Genomic DNA, 15257 nt, shown 5'->3' with positions numbered 1-15257 from the left:
GGTGTTCTTTGGAAAATTTCATTCCCCCTTCTTACGGAAAATGTAGTGAACATCATGATGGCCGAAAAGCTCAATTTTAGTCTCATCTGACTAAAGAATACTCTTCCAATAGGGAAAGGGTTTATCTACGTGCTTTCTTGCATACCTCAATCGTACTTCTAAATATAGGACGGCATACTTTGAACCCAGAAAAGCGTAATATGTTTGTAGCTGTAGAGGTGCTTATTCAACCCCAATTTCCCTTACCAGTTTCTGTGTGTCATTACATGTTAAATGAGGGTTCCTACCAACTTCTCTGTGAACCTTCCTCTTGGTTCTCTCTGGAATTTTGGTCGGGTGTCCGGAACGAGGGAGGTTAGCAGTTGATCCTGTAAGCTTAAACTTGGCAATAATGCTTTGAACAGTAGATTTCGGCACATTAAGTTGTGTAGCAATACCGGAAAGAGACACACAAGACTTGTATTTTACAATAATTTGGTTTTTGAAATCACTGGACAGTTGTTTCCTGTTTGCCATGATGACCAAGCAGATAATGATGGAGATGGTGCTAAATTGTCGGAATTACATTTTTTGCTGGCCAAATTCCAAAAATTATGAACCCAGTGTCTAGTTCTGGAATGGTATAATGTAGTTTATTCACCAAACTAAACAAAATTTTTATGGGAATATCAGTTTTTTTCATATGTTCTGAAATGTACAAACACTTTCTGCAGCTCCTATTTTTGGTTATTTGTTTATTTGTTGTTTAATTTACATTAAAATTTATGTAGATATGTGTTAATATAATATTTATAATATACTTATATTACCTTAATCGTGATGCTTTTTAAGTTATGAGCAAAAAACCACTCAGGAAGCAGGGGTACGAAAACTTTCTGTCATAACTATAGATGCATTGGAACCAGCCAATTCCAATTCAGAGATAAAAACTTGTAGCATGTGTAAAAAAGGTTTCTTACAGAGAGGGATGCAGTGAACAAGAATAGTTATTTACATGAGAAGTGGTAAGTACCTATCAGGAATATATTTTCAGTATAGAGAAATTATAATTTTTACCATTGATATTTTAGAACACTCAAAATTCTCATTTAGACTTAAATACTTCAAAACTTGAAACTCTAGAATGTCTTTATAAAACTTGAAAAGATGAAAACTTGTTTATAATACTTATAAATACTTATTTATGTTACACAGAAAACAACAAATGATTATTATGGGACAGTCTGGTTCCATATTTTTTTTTCATTTTCCTGAGTTAATATCTACCTATTCTATATTTCATGATATATTTTACTGCTGTTTCATTTTATGTGTGTGACTGTTTGTTTATTATTTAAATAATACTGTGGATCATAAAGTTATATTTTAAGTAGATACTACAATCAAGAACAGCTTTCACACAATACTGGAAAGTCTGGGTCTGACAAATGGTCAGAAGAAAGGTGGGATGTTGATGGTGATCTGTCATCTTATCTCCAGCTTCGCCTCTCAGATTGTGATGTTCACATTGTTGATACAGTGGATAAATTTTGTAGAGCTATGTTGGATATATTTCAGGTAATGCTGTGAAAAGTAATACATCAGAACCTTACAGTGAAGCATGCAGCTATAGCTATTCATGATCTTAAAAGTAATTTTATTTTTATGTTGATGTTGCAATATTTTTTATATTTGAAATATATTTTTTTCTGTTATTAATCACATATTTCAAGACAGAAAACTTTATCTAGGTATTTCAAACATTTGTTCCTTTACTTCAAAACTAGTATTTTTAAATTCATGCTCTTTTATTACAGAACTAGGAACTTTAAGAATATTTTGTTCAGTCTGTGTGAAGAATGTTTAAGATGCTTTATATGTTCTTTATGATAACTGTTATACTGGCACTATGCAAACCGTTGGAACTATATCATTGTTCCAAAGTAAGTGAAATGTTTTACAGGCTGTTTGTAGAATGTTGTACAAACACACTTTTAACACTTAACATAGTGTGAAGAATGTTGTGCTGGCACTGTCAACATAGTGTGGAGAATGTTGTATAGCTACTGTTAGCATAGTGTGAATAATGTTATATGGGTACTGTTAGCATAGTGTGAATAATGTTATATGGGTACTGTTAGCATAGTCTGAAGAATGTTGTATAGGTACTGTTAGTGTAGTGTGAAGAATTTTGTACAGGCATTGTTAACATGGTGTGAAGGATGTTGTATAGGTACTGTTAGCACAGTGTGGAGAATTTTGTACAGGCATTGTTAACATGGTGTGAAGGATGTTGTATAGGTACTGTTAGTGTAGTGTGGAGAATTTTGTACAGGCATTGTTAACATGGTGTCAAGGATGTTGTATAGGTACTGTTAGTGTAGTGGGAAGAATTTTGTACAGGCATTGTTAACATGGTGTGAAGGATGTTGTATAGGTACTGTTAGTGTAGTGGGAAGAATTTTGTACAGGCATTGTTAACATGGTGTGAAGGATGTTGTATAGGTACTGTTAGCACAGTGTGGAGATGTTGTATAGGTACTATTAACATAGTATGAAGAATGTTGTATAGGTACTGTTAGCACAGTGTGGAGATGTTGTATAGGTACTGTTAGCACAGTGTGGAGATGTTGTATAGGTACTGTTAGCACAGTGTGGAGATGTTGTATAGGTACTATTAACATAGTATGAAGAATGTTATATAGTACTGTTAATATCGTGTGAAGAGTGCTGTCACGTGTGTGTATGTATACACTTCAGAAAAAGTAGTTTCATGTTAAAGTTAAGTGCTATCATATGTGTATATAAACATAACAATAAAAGTAGTGAAGTTAAAGTTAAGAAGTTTTACTAGTAAGAGATATAGTAGAATAATTGGTTAACAGAGCATAGAAGAATTCTTATGAACTGTGTCGTAAAGTAACTAAACCAGGTTGTGTGGACTTTGAAAAGGAGAAACAGTTATTTAAAGCTTTGAAAACAGCTGTGGTGATGAACTGTGTAATGAACATTTATGTAAATATATATATATGATTTTAAAACAAGTGGACTGTTTGTTTAATTGTTTAAAGTTGTTGTCAACAATTTGCAGACACTGTAAAGAATCCTTGCCCACATAAAGACATTTGTGAAAACCTGACACTGTGTAAAGAATGTTGTAGTGCACTGTTCATTTAGTGTAAAGAATATTGTATATTTGGTGTTGGAGTCTGTTTGAAGAATATTGTACATTCTGAGTTCATGTCTGTGTAAAGAATATTATATTGTATGATTGTATTGTACATACATTGTATGAATATTTACATTCTGTGTTCAAATCTGTATGATGAATATTGTATATTTTGTGTTCATGACTGTGTGAAGAATATTGTACATTTTATGTTGAAGTCTGTATGAAGAATATTGTATATTTTGTGTTCAAATCTGTATATATATTGCATATTGTACCTTCTGTGTTCAAGTCTGTGTGAAGAATGTTGTACATACATTTTTTATTCTGTTTAAATAATGTTGCCATATTCTTTTCATATCTGTGTGAAGAATTTAGAGGTACTGCTAAGTTAATGTGAACAAAATTTGTTTGAACAACTTTTACCATCTGTTGTTTCAGAACTATGATGTGGTTGGTTTAGATGCTGAGTGGAAACCAACATTTGGGATCTCAGAACCAAGGTAAGTTTTATGTTGTGTGTAAAGTGTGAGAATTTTTAGGGATATGATATTTTTATACAAGTTTGTAGTCCTAGTTTTCATCTAAAAACAGGTTTTTAGTTCCAAAGGAATAACATCTGTACTACAGCTACATTGTTTAATGTTGTAGTTTATTAAGTAAATTATATTAATTATAAATTTTCTGAACTATTCCACTGTAGTCATATACTATGAAAGAAACTAAGATGTTTCAACTTTATATTCTTGTACCATTTTGTTTGGGGTTGTTTTTTGGTTTATTAACTGATTATTGATTTTCCTACTAACTTATTTTGCATTTCCTTTCTCAAAAGAATGCATGTTCAAATATCCCTTAGCACACCTGTTGTTGTTTTTTTTATAAGAAACTCCAGATGTACATAGGGTAAGTATGGGCTCTGTCTACTGCTAGGACTACTGTGTTAAATGTTTTATTATTTTTAGTGAAGGTAAGAAACTCCAGATGTACATAGGGTAAGTATGGGCTCTATCTGCTGTTAGGACTTTGTGTTAAATGTTTTATTATTTTTAGTGAAGGTAAGAAACTCCAGATGTACATAGGGTAAGTATAGGCTCTGTCTACTGCTAGGACTACTATGTTAAATGTTTTATTATTACTCATTAAGTTACACAGAGAGGATGGAGTTTGTAATTAATTCAGTCATATTTTTCTCAGTTTTTCAAAAACAAGATAATTCAAAAGAATTTATTAGGTCTTGTATGTTACCTGTTTTAATGTTAAAAAGGTGTTTCAATTTAATACTTGTTTATGATTTATACAGGGTGTCACGAACTTGTAAAACTCTGAAAAGTAAGGGGTCAAAAGTTGTGGGGGTCAAAAGATAACCTGGAACTTTTTATTTTTTTTTTATCTAAGAATAAACACATGCAAACAAACCATATTGCTTAGCTGTACCAGTTAGTGATATATTTTAATAAAATTGTGGTGAGTTACTCAGTTTTATTTTAATCCAATGATTATTTAATTCATTATATCTAACACTAGGTTAGATTTATAAACTATTAACCTTAATTGTTAAAAGTTGTGAGTTGATAATACCACATCAATTTGTATGATGCTAGTAGATAATGTCTAAGTATTTAGTGGTCAGTTTTTTGAAATGGTACATGGGATCTGGTGCAGGATTGTAGTTTAATTGACACAAGCAGATGAATATAGTGACACATCTCTCCTCCCGCAACTGAAACAGTTCGGGTAAAATAACTTATGGTAAGACTATAACATATTAGTTTAAAATATGGGAAGTGGTTACAATAGTGTTACAGTAAGAGTAGAATATACAAGTTTAAAATATTGAAGATGGTTAAAGTAGTATTACAGTAAGACTAAAATATACAGGGTTAAGATAGTTAAGTGGTGAAAGTAGTGTTACATTAAAGACTAGGGTATATGAGTTTGAGATATAGAAGGCAGTGTTACTTTTCCAATAGTATGGCCAGCTTAGTGTGTCTATAATTTGAACTTCGGAGGTTGAATAAGCATTTTATTAGGTTGTCCAGAAATAAACGTTTTTGAACTACAAACTTTGGAAAAGTATAAACCAGTGTTGTAAAACATACGTTAGTCAAAGTAACCACCATTTGCTTCAACACACTTTTTCCAACGTGTAATGATGCTGTTTATGCCTCTGATGTAGAAATCAGAGTTTCTATGGTCAATGAACTCCCCGAAAGCTTTTTCTGAAGCTGCCTGGTTTTGAAAGTGCTTATTGTTCAAAAAGTTGTCAAAGTGCTTGAAAAAATGAAAACCTGTAAGGGAAAGGTCTGGAGGATAAGATGGATGAGGCAGAACCTTGATTCTCAATTCTTGACATGTATCATAATGCCGATTATTGTTGATCTTCAGTTAGTTTATGCAGAACCCACTTATTTCAACTTTTTTGTCTTTCAAATCACACTCAGGTGGTTGGCAATGCTTAATTTGCTTATGCCTAACTTTTCTGCAAACTCACTAATTGTTGTGCGAGGGTCTGTCTCAACTGCTTTCTTTATTGTGTTTTCATCTAAGAATTGTTTCCATCCATGATTTTCGTGGTCTTCAAGACTTTCATCTTCATGTCAAAACCTATACATTCAGTAACAGATTCATGGCTGAAGGCATGGTTGATGTTCTGTGCAGTTTCGGTAGCTTTTCGTCCAAGTTTGAAGTTGTAGATGAAAATTAGACAAAAGTCCTTCTTGTCCATGTTGCCTTGGGGATTGCAAAACATACTCTAAGTAGAGTTGAAACAGCAGACAATTAAGACACCTTGTAAGCGACAAACACTGGATTAAACCAACCAACCAACCAATGATAAGCTACTCAGTATTCAACTTCTAAGTGTCATCATTGAAAATTCTGACATTCATTTTGGACATCCTTATAGACATCATGGTCGAATAGAAAGAAAGGGATTTCTGTGTGTATCTTGGAGTAGGGTGATATAAGATAAATGAGAACTTAGTGGTTACAATGGGCCTTCCTTGCATTTTTGTATTTTAAATAAACTGTTGTTTACCATCAAAGTAAACTTTTATGTAGTGTTATAGTCTGAAGTTTTAATATAGCCTTGTAACAGCTTACAAGATAAAATAATAATTATGTAGAATAATAAGTAAAAGATGAAACATCTGCATGTGATGCAGATACATTTACAGGTTTAAAAAATCTTATTGTTGAAAGAATGGTACTTTGTTGTTATATTATCTCTCTTAACAAAGGATGCCTGTGCAGAGGAGGCTATTTGAATCTGATTTTCTTTCTGGGGTTAATAACACATTTTAAGAATACTGTGTAATATATGATATTTCAATGGTATGTCTTGCACATGCAACTTTCGTGCTATAGAATTTGTATATTTTGATTACTGCAAACTCCCAACCATTTGATGCTAAAAAGGTGCCAAGGTATGCTAATTGCTAGAGGAGTATTCTAAGTTTTTACCAAGGAATGGTTTTCTAACAAGATTGTTAATGGTGTTGGTTCATTTTACCAACACCATTTTAGTGAAGTTATGCATACTAATATTCATTATAATTATGGATTTAATGAATATATTTATGCAAGTATGGCAAACTCTTAGGAAATATATATTGTTGAAAAAAAATTGCAAATTTTGAATGAAATATTTGTTTGTGAATTTATGAAGTCTTTTCCTAGTTGGTCTGAGTAATAGATGGTTTGATATGATTTAAAACATTACTTTTAACCTTGTATAGTTTTTGTTTCATTTGCATAATTTCTAAAACCTCCACAATGAATGAGAGTTTTTCTGTAACACTATATTCTCTCTCTTATTGTCCCCTTGGTGTGGATTCCTGTATGTGGTGAGGGGTCCTCCCAGGGAAGGTTCTATTCTTTCAGTTTACCTCTTTTGGCATCTAAACATCCACCCACATTTTTGCCGTGCATGGTGACATCAAAGCACTGATTGCTTCCTATTATCCTGTATGTCTATTCTTACAGGAAAAATTTCTGAAACCTGCCAGTACAGTCACCTTTTGACAATTTTCTTTGTATAGAAGTGACAGGCTGTGTGACGGACGAGTGCATGGAGGGGTGGCACAGTACGTTGATCAGCATGTGCCCACCCTGTATTTGCAACTAGACACACCCTTGGAGGCCATAACCATTCGTGTTTCCTTGCATTGTACCATCACAGTTTGTCCTCTCTACTTGTTGCCTGGCGTCTGGCAAGACCTATGATCAATCAGACCTTGATACTCTCATTGAACAATTTCTGTCTTCCTTTTTAAACCTGGGGACTTTAATGGACATCATCCCCTCTGGTGAAGTGCTGATATTGATAAGAGAGGTTGCTCTGTAGGGCATATGCTCTCTGATCACGACCTTTCTCTTTTCATTCATGGCTCTTATACTTATTTTCATACAACTAATCTGTCCTTTACTGCTATTGATCTCTCAATTTGCTCACCTTTACTATTTTCCCACCTTTCATGGAGGGTTGACAATAATCCACGAGGCAGTGATCATTTTCCTATAATTTTGAGAGAGATTGGCAGTGATTGATGCCACTCAACCTGCATGTCAGTTGGAAACTGGACTGAGCAAACTGGCTCTCTTTCAATGCTCTTGCAGAACTTTATTATGACTGTGTGGCAGCAGTAACTGACTGTATTATACAGACAGCTGTTCAATGTATTCCTAAAACTTTGACATATTTTTCATTATATCCTAGTCCGTGGTGGAATCCTGCCTGCCACATGGCAGTGAAAGTTAAAAAATGGGTATGGAATACTTTTCATAGGTATCCCATACTTTCGCACTGCATCTCTTTCCAGTAGGCCTGTGCACATGCTCAGTGGGTAAGATGTTAATGCCAGAAGGTCTCTTGGATTAAGTTGAAAACCACCATGTATTCTGCCATTAGTTCCAAAGTAATATGGGACAAGATTCAAAAGGTCAATGTGAAGTATAAATCTGTTCCCCTCTCAATCTTGCTTTCTGATGGCCAGGAAGTAGCTGATATCCAGAGGATTGCCAATACTCTAGGTGAAAACTTTTGCCGAGTATCTAGCACTTCTGCTTCTTCTTCCACCTTCTTAGCCATCAAGACTCGGGCAGAGTGATTGCCTCTTTCCTTTTGAGCTGATTGTCTCTATAACTGTAATCTTCCCTTTACACTGATGGAACTTAAACTGGACATTCATTGGTCTGGCAGTACATCGGTTGGAGCTGGTAATGTACACTATGAAATGCTGCACCATTTATCAACTGCTTCTCTTCTATTCTTCTGATTGTTTTTAACTGGATTAGATAGGAGAATATTTTTCCTGATGCCTGGTGCTAGGCTATTGTCCTACCTTTCTCTAAGCCTGGGAAGGATCCCAAGATTCCTTCAAACTACCGTCCAGTTGCTTGACGAACTATTTCTGTAAGACCTTAAGATAGGATGATTAATGCTCGTTTTGTTTGGTTCCTCGAATCAAACAACCTCCTCTCGTCCACCCAGTGTGGGTTTCTACGACAGTGATCCACCATGGACCACCTGGTTTGACTTGAAACATCAATCAGAGAAGCCTTTTTTTTAAACAACATCTTTTATCAATATTCTTTGACATTGAGAAGGCTTATGATACAACATGGAGGTATGGCATTTTCTGAGACCTCCATAGATATGGATTATGTGGCCATTTGCCCATTTTTGTTAAAAGTTTTTTAATGAATAGGCAATTCCAAGTTCATGTGGAATCGACACTTTCCTATTCTTTTCTACAGAAACTTGGAGTCCCTCAGAGCTGTGTTTTGAGTGTCACACTTTTCAGTGTAAAGATTAATGCCATCACTGAACAACTTCCTCTTACTTTTGCAAACGGGCTTTATTGTCGATGACTTTCACATCTCGTGCCAGTCGTCGAACATGAAGTTTATTGAGCGACAACTATAGACTGCTATCAATTGTTTACTGAAGTGGACCTCAGCAAACAGCTTTAACTTTTTCGTTCCATACCAAAGCATACCACCAGGGATTGTGTTTTCCTTCATCAGTGGCCATGCTTTTTCAGAACAGATGATCTGCCATTGATCCTATTGGCCTTTGTATCCAGGTGCATTTGGATAAATTGGGTCTGTCCTTGGATAACATTACTGTATCCACTGGTCAGCCCATCCCACCAAGGCTTATTACAGTTCCCAAATGTGACCTTTCTTTAAGTCATAAGAGAAAAGCAGACACTTCCGATTGAAAATACTCTCTGTTATACGCTGAACATCTTTTGAACTATTCTTCCATTCCTATTTATACAGGTGGTTCAAAATCACGTGGCTGTGTGGGCTCTGCCATTGTTTGTTGTGGTTTGATGGTTGCATGCACAATCCCCTCTACAACTTCTGTGTTCACTGCTGAACTTTATGCCATTTCTCTTGCCCTGAATCACATGGAAGCTAAGCAGTACTCAAATTGCACTATTTATACTGACTTGCCAGTTCTCTACTGGCCCTGGAATCACTTCACATTTGTTCATACCTTATTCTCACCGATATTTAAAATTGACTGGCCCATTTCTCTTCAACATCTACTTCTATCCAGTTTTTCTGGATACCAATCCATGTTGGTATTTGTGGGAATGAGCTTGCCAACACCACAGCTAAATCTATCTGCTCTGGCACTATCACTACTATACCTGTTCTGTAAATGGGCTATGGTCCTGTATTCAAGGCTCGGCTCTATACCAGTTGGCAGTTGATTTGAAGTGACCAACGTGGATAAAAGCTTTTCTGGATAAAACCCTCTATTGGACTTTGGCCATCTTTTTCCATAAGAATTGGAAAGAGGAAGTTGTTCTAAATAGAATATGCATTGGTCAGTTTTTTAACTAATTGTTTTCTTTTATCTGAGACTAATGTACCAATGAGTTGTCTGTGTAACACTCAGGTCACAATAAGCCACATTTTACTGTGTTGCCATCATTACGACTCTCAATGACAGAATCATTTAAAACATGTTCTGTCCAAAGGTTAGAAATGTCCACTGTCCACCTTAGAAATGTTTTTAGTTTTTTAAAGGCTATTAATCTTTTTAATTCTATTTATGTTTTTTAATTTGTATATGAGACTTCTTTTAATGTGATTCCTTTTTAATAATGAAAGTACATCTAGTTTGATTTGAAATTAGAAAATGGCCGTAATGTCCAATAACTCTAAACCAGTTCTGGAAAGGCCAACTTCAGGTGACTAACGCTGCTGTTTGAACTGTCAGTTAGTCATCCTGGCAAGTTATAATTAAAGTGTTGCTAAAAGTCTTTTAAAACTTTTATTACTTTACTTTCTGAAAATGGTCATAATATCAAATAACTTGAAACCCGGATAGGAAAGGCCAACTTCAGGTGACTAATGGTGGTTTCTGAACTTATCTGTTAGTCTTCCTGACGAGTTAGGATAATTACAAGTATGCTACAGAAAGTCCTTTGTAACTTTTATTACTGTAGTTTTTCTCTTACTGCTATAGACTGGATGTAAAAATTGGATTTAATGTTATTTATGTTTTTAATTCAAAAATTAAACTGTTTTACTTTAATTTTCTTTTATGAATATCACTAATTTTACTTTAATTTTAACTTTTTACAGGATGTTTGGTGCAGATAGCCTAGTTCCTTTGCACCATAAAATACCAAACCAACCAAGCAACCAACTCTTATTGTTTGTAATTGAACCATTAACCTGTTGACTGCCAAGTATTTCAGCTGCTACGGCAGCTCCTATGCCATGTTTTATTCAGCAAAATTGAGTAATTTTTAAAACAAAGGAAATAAGCAACAAATACTATTTTTTCTCTAATCCAAACTTATAGTAGTACACAAAATAAAGAAATATGTACAAAACATGAAACAATAACTCGTCCGTGGTTATTACTTTAAAATGACTTTTATTGCCTATCTAGGTGTGTGACATGCAGTTAATTATTGTTTGAGATTTTAATAAATAACAAATTGACAGTCATGTGATGTAGTTAGCTCAAGTTTTCTGCTTCCCCTATTGGATATCAAATGAATTCCAATGTGTGTCTCAAGTAAATCATTATGAAACACTTTTCCACTAGTAGGAGCATGACATATACATGATGTATGTGATTCCACGTTGATGCCTTTACTGAAATATCACTTGTAGTTTGTCAGAACTTGTGCTCAGACATGTTCTCTTTTGTTTGTTTAAAGTTTCGTTTTTAACTTTAGTGTACTCATGAGGTGGTCTTCATTTATTTCACTTCTAATTTCTTAGACTTTCTTCATAACTTCACTTTACTCCTAGTTCATTACTGTCGCATTGTTATTTATACTTTTCATTATTGATTGACTCTTCCTCATTATGAATTCCGAAGTCATTGTTGCCACTTCTGGGTCCGCACCTGCGACTAGTATTGTGTTTTAGGTTTGCAGTGTGATTGACCCAGCATAGGATTTATCTTTATTTATTTGCTGGGATATTGAATGTTACATTGGTCAACCCCCATCTCAGAACCTCAGTTACACTTCCTCCCAAACATGCCAGGTCTGTTCAGGCAGACAATGCTTTGAATCACGTATTTCCAACTCTTAATTTTCCTGCACCTTCTGATGCTCTACCTGAGGAGTCAGTTAGACCCAATACAATCTTTTTGGGTTTTGTTTCTCAGGTATGTGATATTTTATCCTTTTTTTTCATATATTTCCTGTGAACTGGGTTTTTCCTTATTAATTAAATGATCAATCTTTCTTTCCCTGTTTGGTTTTTTTCCCCATTTCTGGATATTTGGGTGCATGCTGACCAATTTGTCTTACAATTGAGTAACAGAAGTAGCATGCCTCACCTTCCACTCTCTTCAGATCACATTGGTTCTAGCTTGGCTTAACAAATGTGGCTCATCTGTTGTTGGGATGTGCTAGGTCATGACATGACCATAACTCACACCATTTACCATCATCTTATCTTTGAATTGTATGTATGTGCCCATTTCTGTTGCAGTGTGTCTTTGACACAATTATTGAGCTACAAGATTCATTAGTACAACAACAGTATCCTTTCCAACCTTGTTCCCCATTTGTCTCAGTCAAAGCTCCATATGGCATCTGTTATAGTTTCCTGTCCCTCCCATTCCCAACCTTTATGTGTCCCTTTTTCTGGGGTGTTTTGTTTTATCATTTTCTTTGAAAACTCATGTTATAGCACAAAGAGTATTGCTGACTACCTGGTAGGTTTTGGTCTGGTGTGAGCTCAGCTCACTGATTTTCTTCATCAGTGGTGCCCTTTTTTGAAGAATCATTGAGTTCTTCAAGTTTTATCAGAAGGATTTATGATCTTGTTTGTTCCCCATTTCCTGTATCTCATATACCTGTTTTCTTCCCTCTGCTTTGAGATCTCCTAATCAGTTAGTGTCTGTCAAGGTGGTTCAGAAACTATTATCTCAGCAGGCCAAAAGATATGTTCTACATCTTACACCAGGTTTTTATTTCAGACTCTTTGTTGTTCCCAAGAAAGCCAGGGTGTTGAGGCCTGTCACTGATTTGTCCTACCTCAGTCACTTCATTCAGCTACCCAATTTTACTATGGAGTCATTTTATACTCTGTGGTGGGCATTTTTTCTGGGCTTATGGATGACTAAGATAGATGTTGCCAAAGCTTATCTTCACATCCCTACATCTCCATTGTCTCCTTTGTATTTTCGGTTCTTCTGTCATGGGGTGGTTTATCAATTTCACAATCTACCATTTGTGTTTGCTTCCACCCCTTATGTTTTCAGTCATTGTGGCCATAGCTTTTGCTTGCTTTCTTTATGCTCTGAGGTTGTGATTCCATCATTATATGGATGACTGCCTTCTTCTAGCTTATTCCAAACTGGAGTTGGCCAGCCATACTTGTCAGCACCTTCTAGTGGCTGCTTAGGTGGGCTAGTTAATCAAATTGGAGAAATATTTCATCCAATATACCAAATATGTTTTCTTCTACTTGGGTGTTGTTTTTTTCTTGATGCTCATTTCAATATGGCTCAACTTTCTTTTCTGTGACTTTGTTCAATGAAACTTTTAGTTTGCCATGCCCTTTCACCTCCCTCATTTTCTGAGGTACTGTTACTTTTGGGGATGTGGTCTTCAGTGATAACGCTGGCTCCCCTTGGCTGTGCACATATGATTCCTTCAATGGACTCTTCAGGATCAGTGGAACCTTGCTCAGGATCCTTTGTCAGTTCCCATTACACTTTCTCCTACCATGATGGACAATTTGTATTGGTAGTTGAACAAGGCCTGTATGTTAGCAGCCATACTACTTTCTCCTCCTCATCCAGGTTTACATCTTTTCAGGGCCTGGATACATGGATCAGTTACCAGGAGGCTTTGCGTTATTTGTCTGTAGACAAAATGTCTTTGTTTGTCAATACATTTAAGCTTTTCATGGCCCCTTTAGCTTTGAATCACTTCCTTTCTCTTTCCAGACATTGTTTTGTGATGATTCATTCTGATAGTCCTATGATGGTAGCACATATCAATCACTACGGGGGCATCTAGTTGAGAGATATCTATTTTTGAACACTGGATCTATTCTATTGGACCCACATACATAACATGCATCTCATTGCATGCCATGTTTCCCTTTGTTGGTGACCTATACCTCATCCTTGGGCTCTGTCTGTTGATGCATTGAGCTAAGATTGGTCTCGTAAATTTTTTTATGTTTATTCTCCTATCCAATTACTTCATCAGGTGATCTCTCTCATCCGTACTACCCCATGTCAAGTTCTTCTGATTGCTTCTTGGTAGTCAGCTCAAACCTGGTTTCCATGATTACAACAACTGCTACTTTTCCCTCCATACTTTGTCAACTTTGGTCAATTGTTCTACATGCAAACATTTTCCAGACTCTCCACTGTGTTCCCCCCCCTTCTTGTTCCAAGCCAAGTAGGGTGGTCAACTGTGGAGGCACCCTCCTGAATGGGTTACATACAGAAATGGCTATAACCACTCAGTGCAAAGTAGGGCAGCAGTGGTCTACGGGTGTAGAGGACATGCTAACCTCTAATATGCAATATAGATTCACAAAGGAGTGAGACATCAAATTGCAGTTCATCCCTTGATTGGTTTTGGATTTACAGTAGAACCAATCAACATGAGTCCTTATGCATTTGTGGTTGTCTGTATTCTTAATTTGATCATATTCCTTCTGTGTTGTTGGTCACAGTGGAGGTAAGGGGGGATTTTTCCAGTACTGTACTTTTTATTATTCCTTGTTTTATCTTATTTGAAGGATGTTATTGCTTTTTGTATGGTTCCATTCAGTTACACTGTTGGGGTTGTTGATTTGTGTGATATAGACATCCTTTTAATACCAGATGTCAGGTTTCTGGATTAAGGGATCAAAGATAACACTTCATGCTCAGGAGCTGGAGGGTTATAGATTCTCCTTGATCTCTTAAACTTGAGATGAATATGGTATGATACTCATTGTACCCCCACGTGAATGTCAGTTCCCAGTGGCATAGATTTTAGATGCAGTTGACTTACTGGGGATGGTCCATTGTGCTCTAGCCACTCTACACATCCATTGTTTTACCCACTTTTATACCTTGTGGGGTTAAGTTACATGTATGTTTACGTGGTCAGGATCATTATTCTGCCACAGTTCTCTCTCACTATGCTCCTGTCTTTTCCCACCCTTCTCTGCAACATATTTCAAAAATGGGCAAAGATTATACTGGGTTTAGAAGTGGCAGGGTTTCCTGTATTAGATCTTTGGATTTGACTCTCTTGTTTTCAGGAGTATCCTTTAGATGTTTTGGGAAGATAATTCTGTCATTCTCTTGCACTGTTTCTGCACCTAATCAGCATAGGATTCTTAGCTAATCTTGTGACAGGAGAGAAGCAACATGTCAGAAGTTAGAATTTTCCCATACTGAAAATGTATTTGCGATAGGTACTTGCCTCTGCTCACATTTCCCAGCCTTTTGACTTGTGCTTGTTTTTGGCCAAACCTCGTGAGTGGTAGTTCAGAAGAGGCATACAGAGGGAGTTGCATCATGTTTCTATTGCTGTTGAAATGATGCATGATGATTTACTTGAGAGACATGTTGAAATAATTCAATTACAAAAAGGGAATAGAA

At 35.8% G+C, this 15257-nt stretch overlaps 1 protein-coding gene across 12 annotated transcripts in view; it reads left to right on the top strand.

The window, feature by feature from the left end:
- The window catches only part of LOC143244252 (exonuclease mut-7 homolog), a 68267-nt gene that overhangs the window by 27812 nt on the left and 25198 nt on the right, over nucleotides 1–15257 (top strand). For 6 of the 12 annotated variants that reach the window (XR_013024987.1, XM_076488576.1, XM_076488571.1 and 3 more), the window contains exons 9-10: nucleotides 1359–1557; nucleotides 3590–3651. Coding sequence is in view for 9 of the 12 variants with exons in the window: in XM_076488576.1 (XP_076344691.1) it covers nucleotides 1359–1557; nucleotides 3590–3651 (261 nt within the window). In the remaining 3 variants the exon portion in view is untranslated. The remainder of the gene's footprint in view (nucleotides 1–1358; nucleotides 1558–3589; nucleotides 3652–15257) is intronic. The other 6 variants (XR_013024988.1, XR_013024989.1, XM_076488580.1 and 3 more) reach the window with 2 other exon arrangements.

This window comes from Tachypleus tridentatus, chromosome 2 (assembly GCF_004210375.1).
Source record: "Tachypleus tridentatus isolate NWPU-2018 chromosome 2, ASM421037v1, whole genome shotgun sequence".
Lineage (NCBI taxonomy): Eukaryota > Metazoa > Arthropoda > Merostomata > Xiphosura > Limulidae > Tachypleus > Tachypleus tridentatus.
Note: the sequence above shows the minus strand (reverse complement) of the source record. Positions and strands in the feature narration are given on the sequence as shown.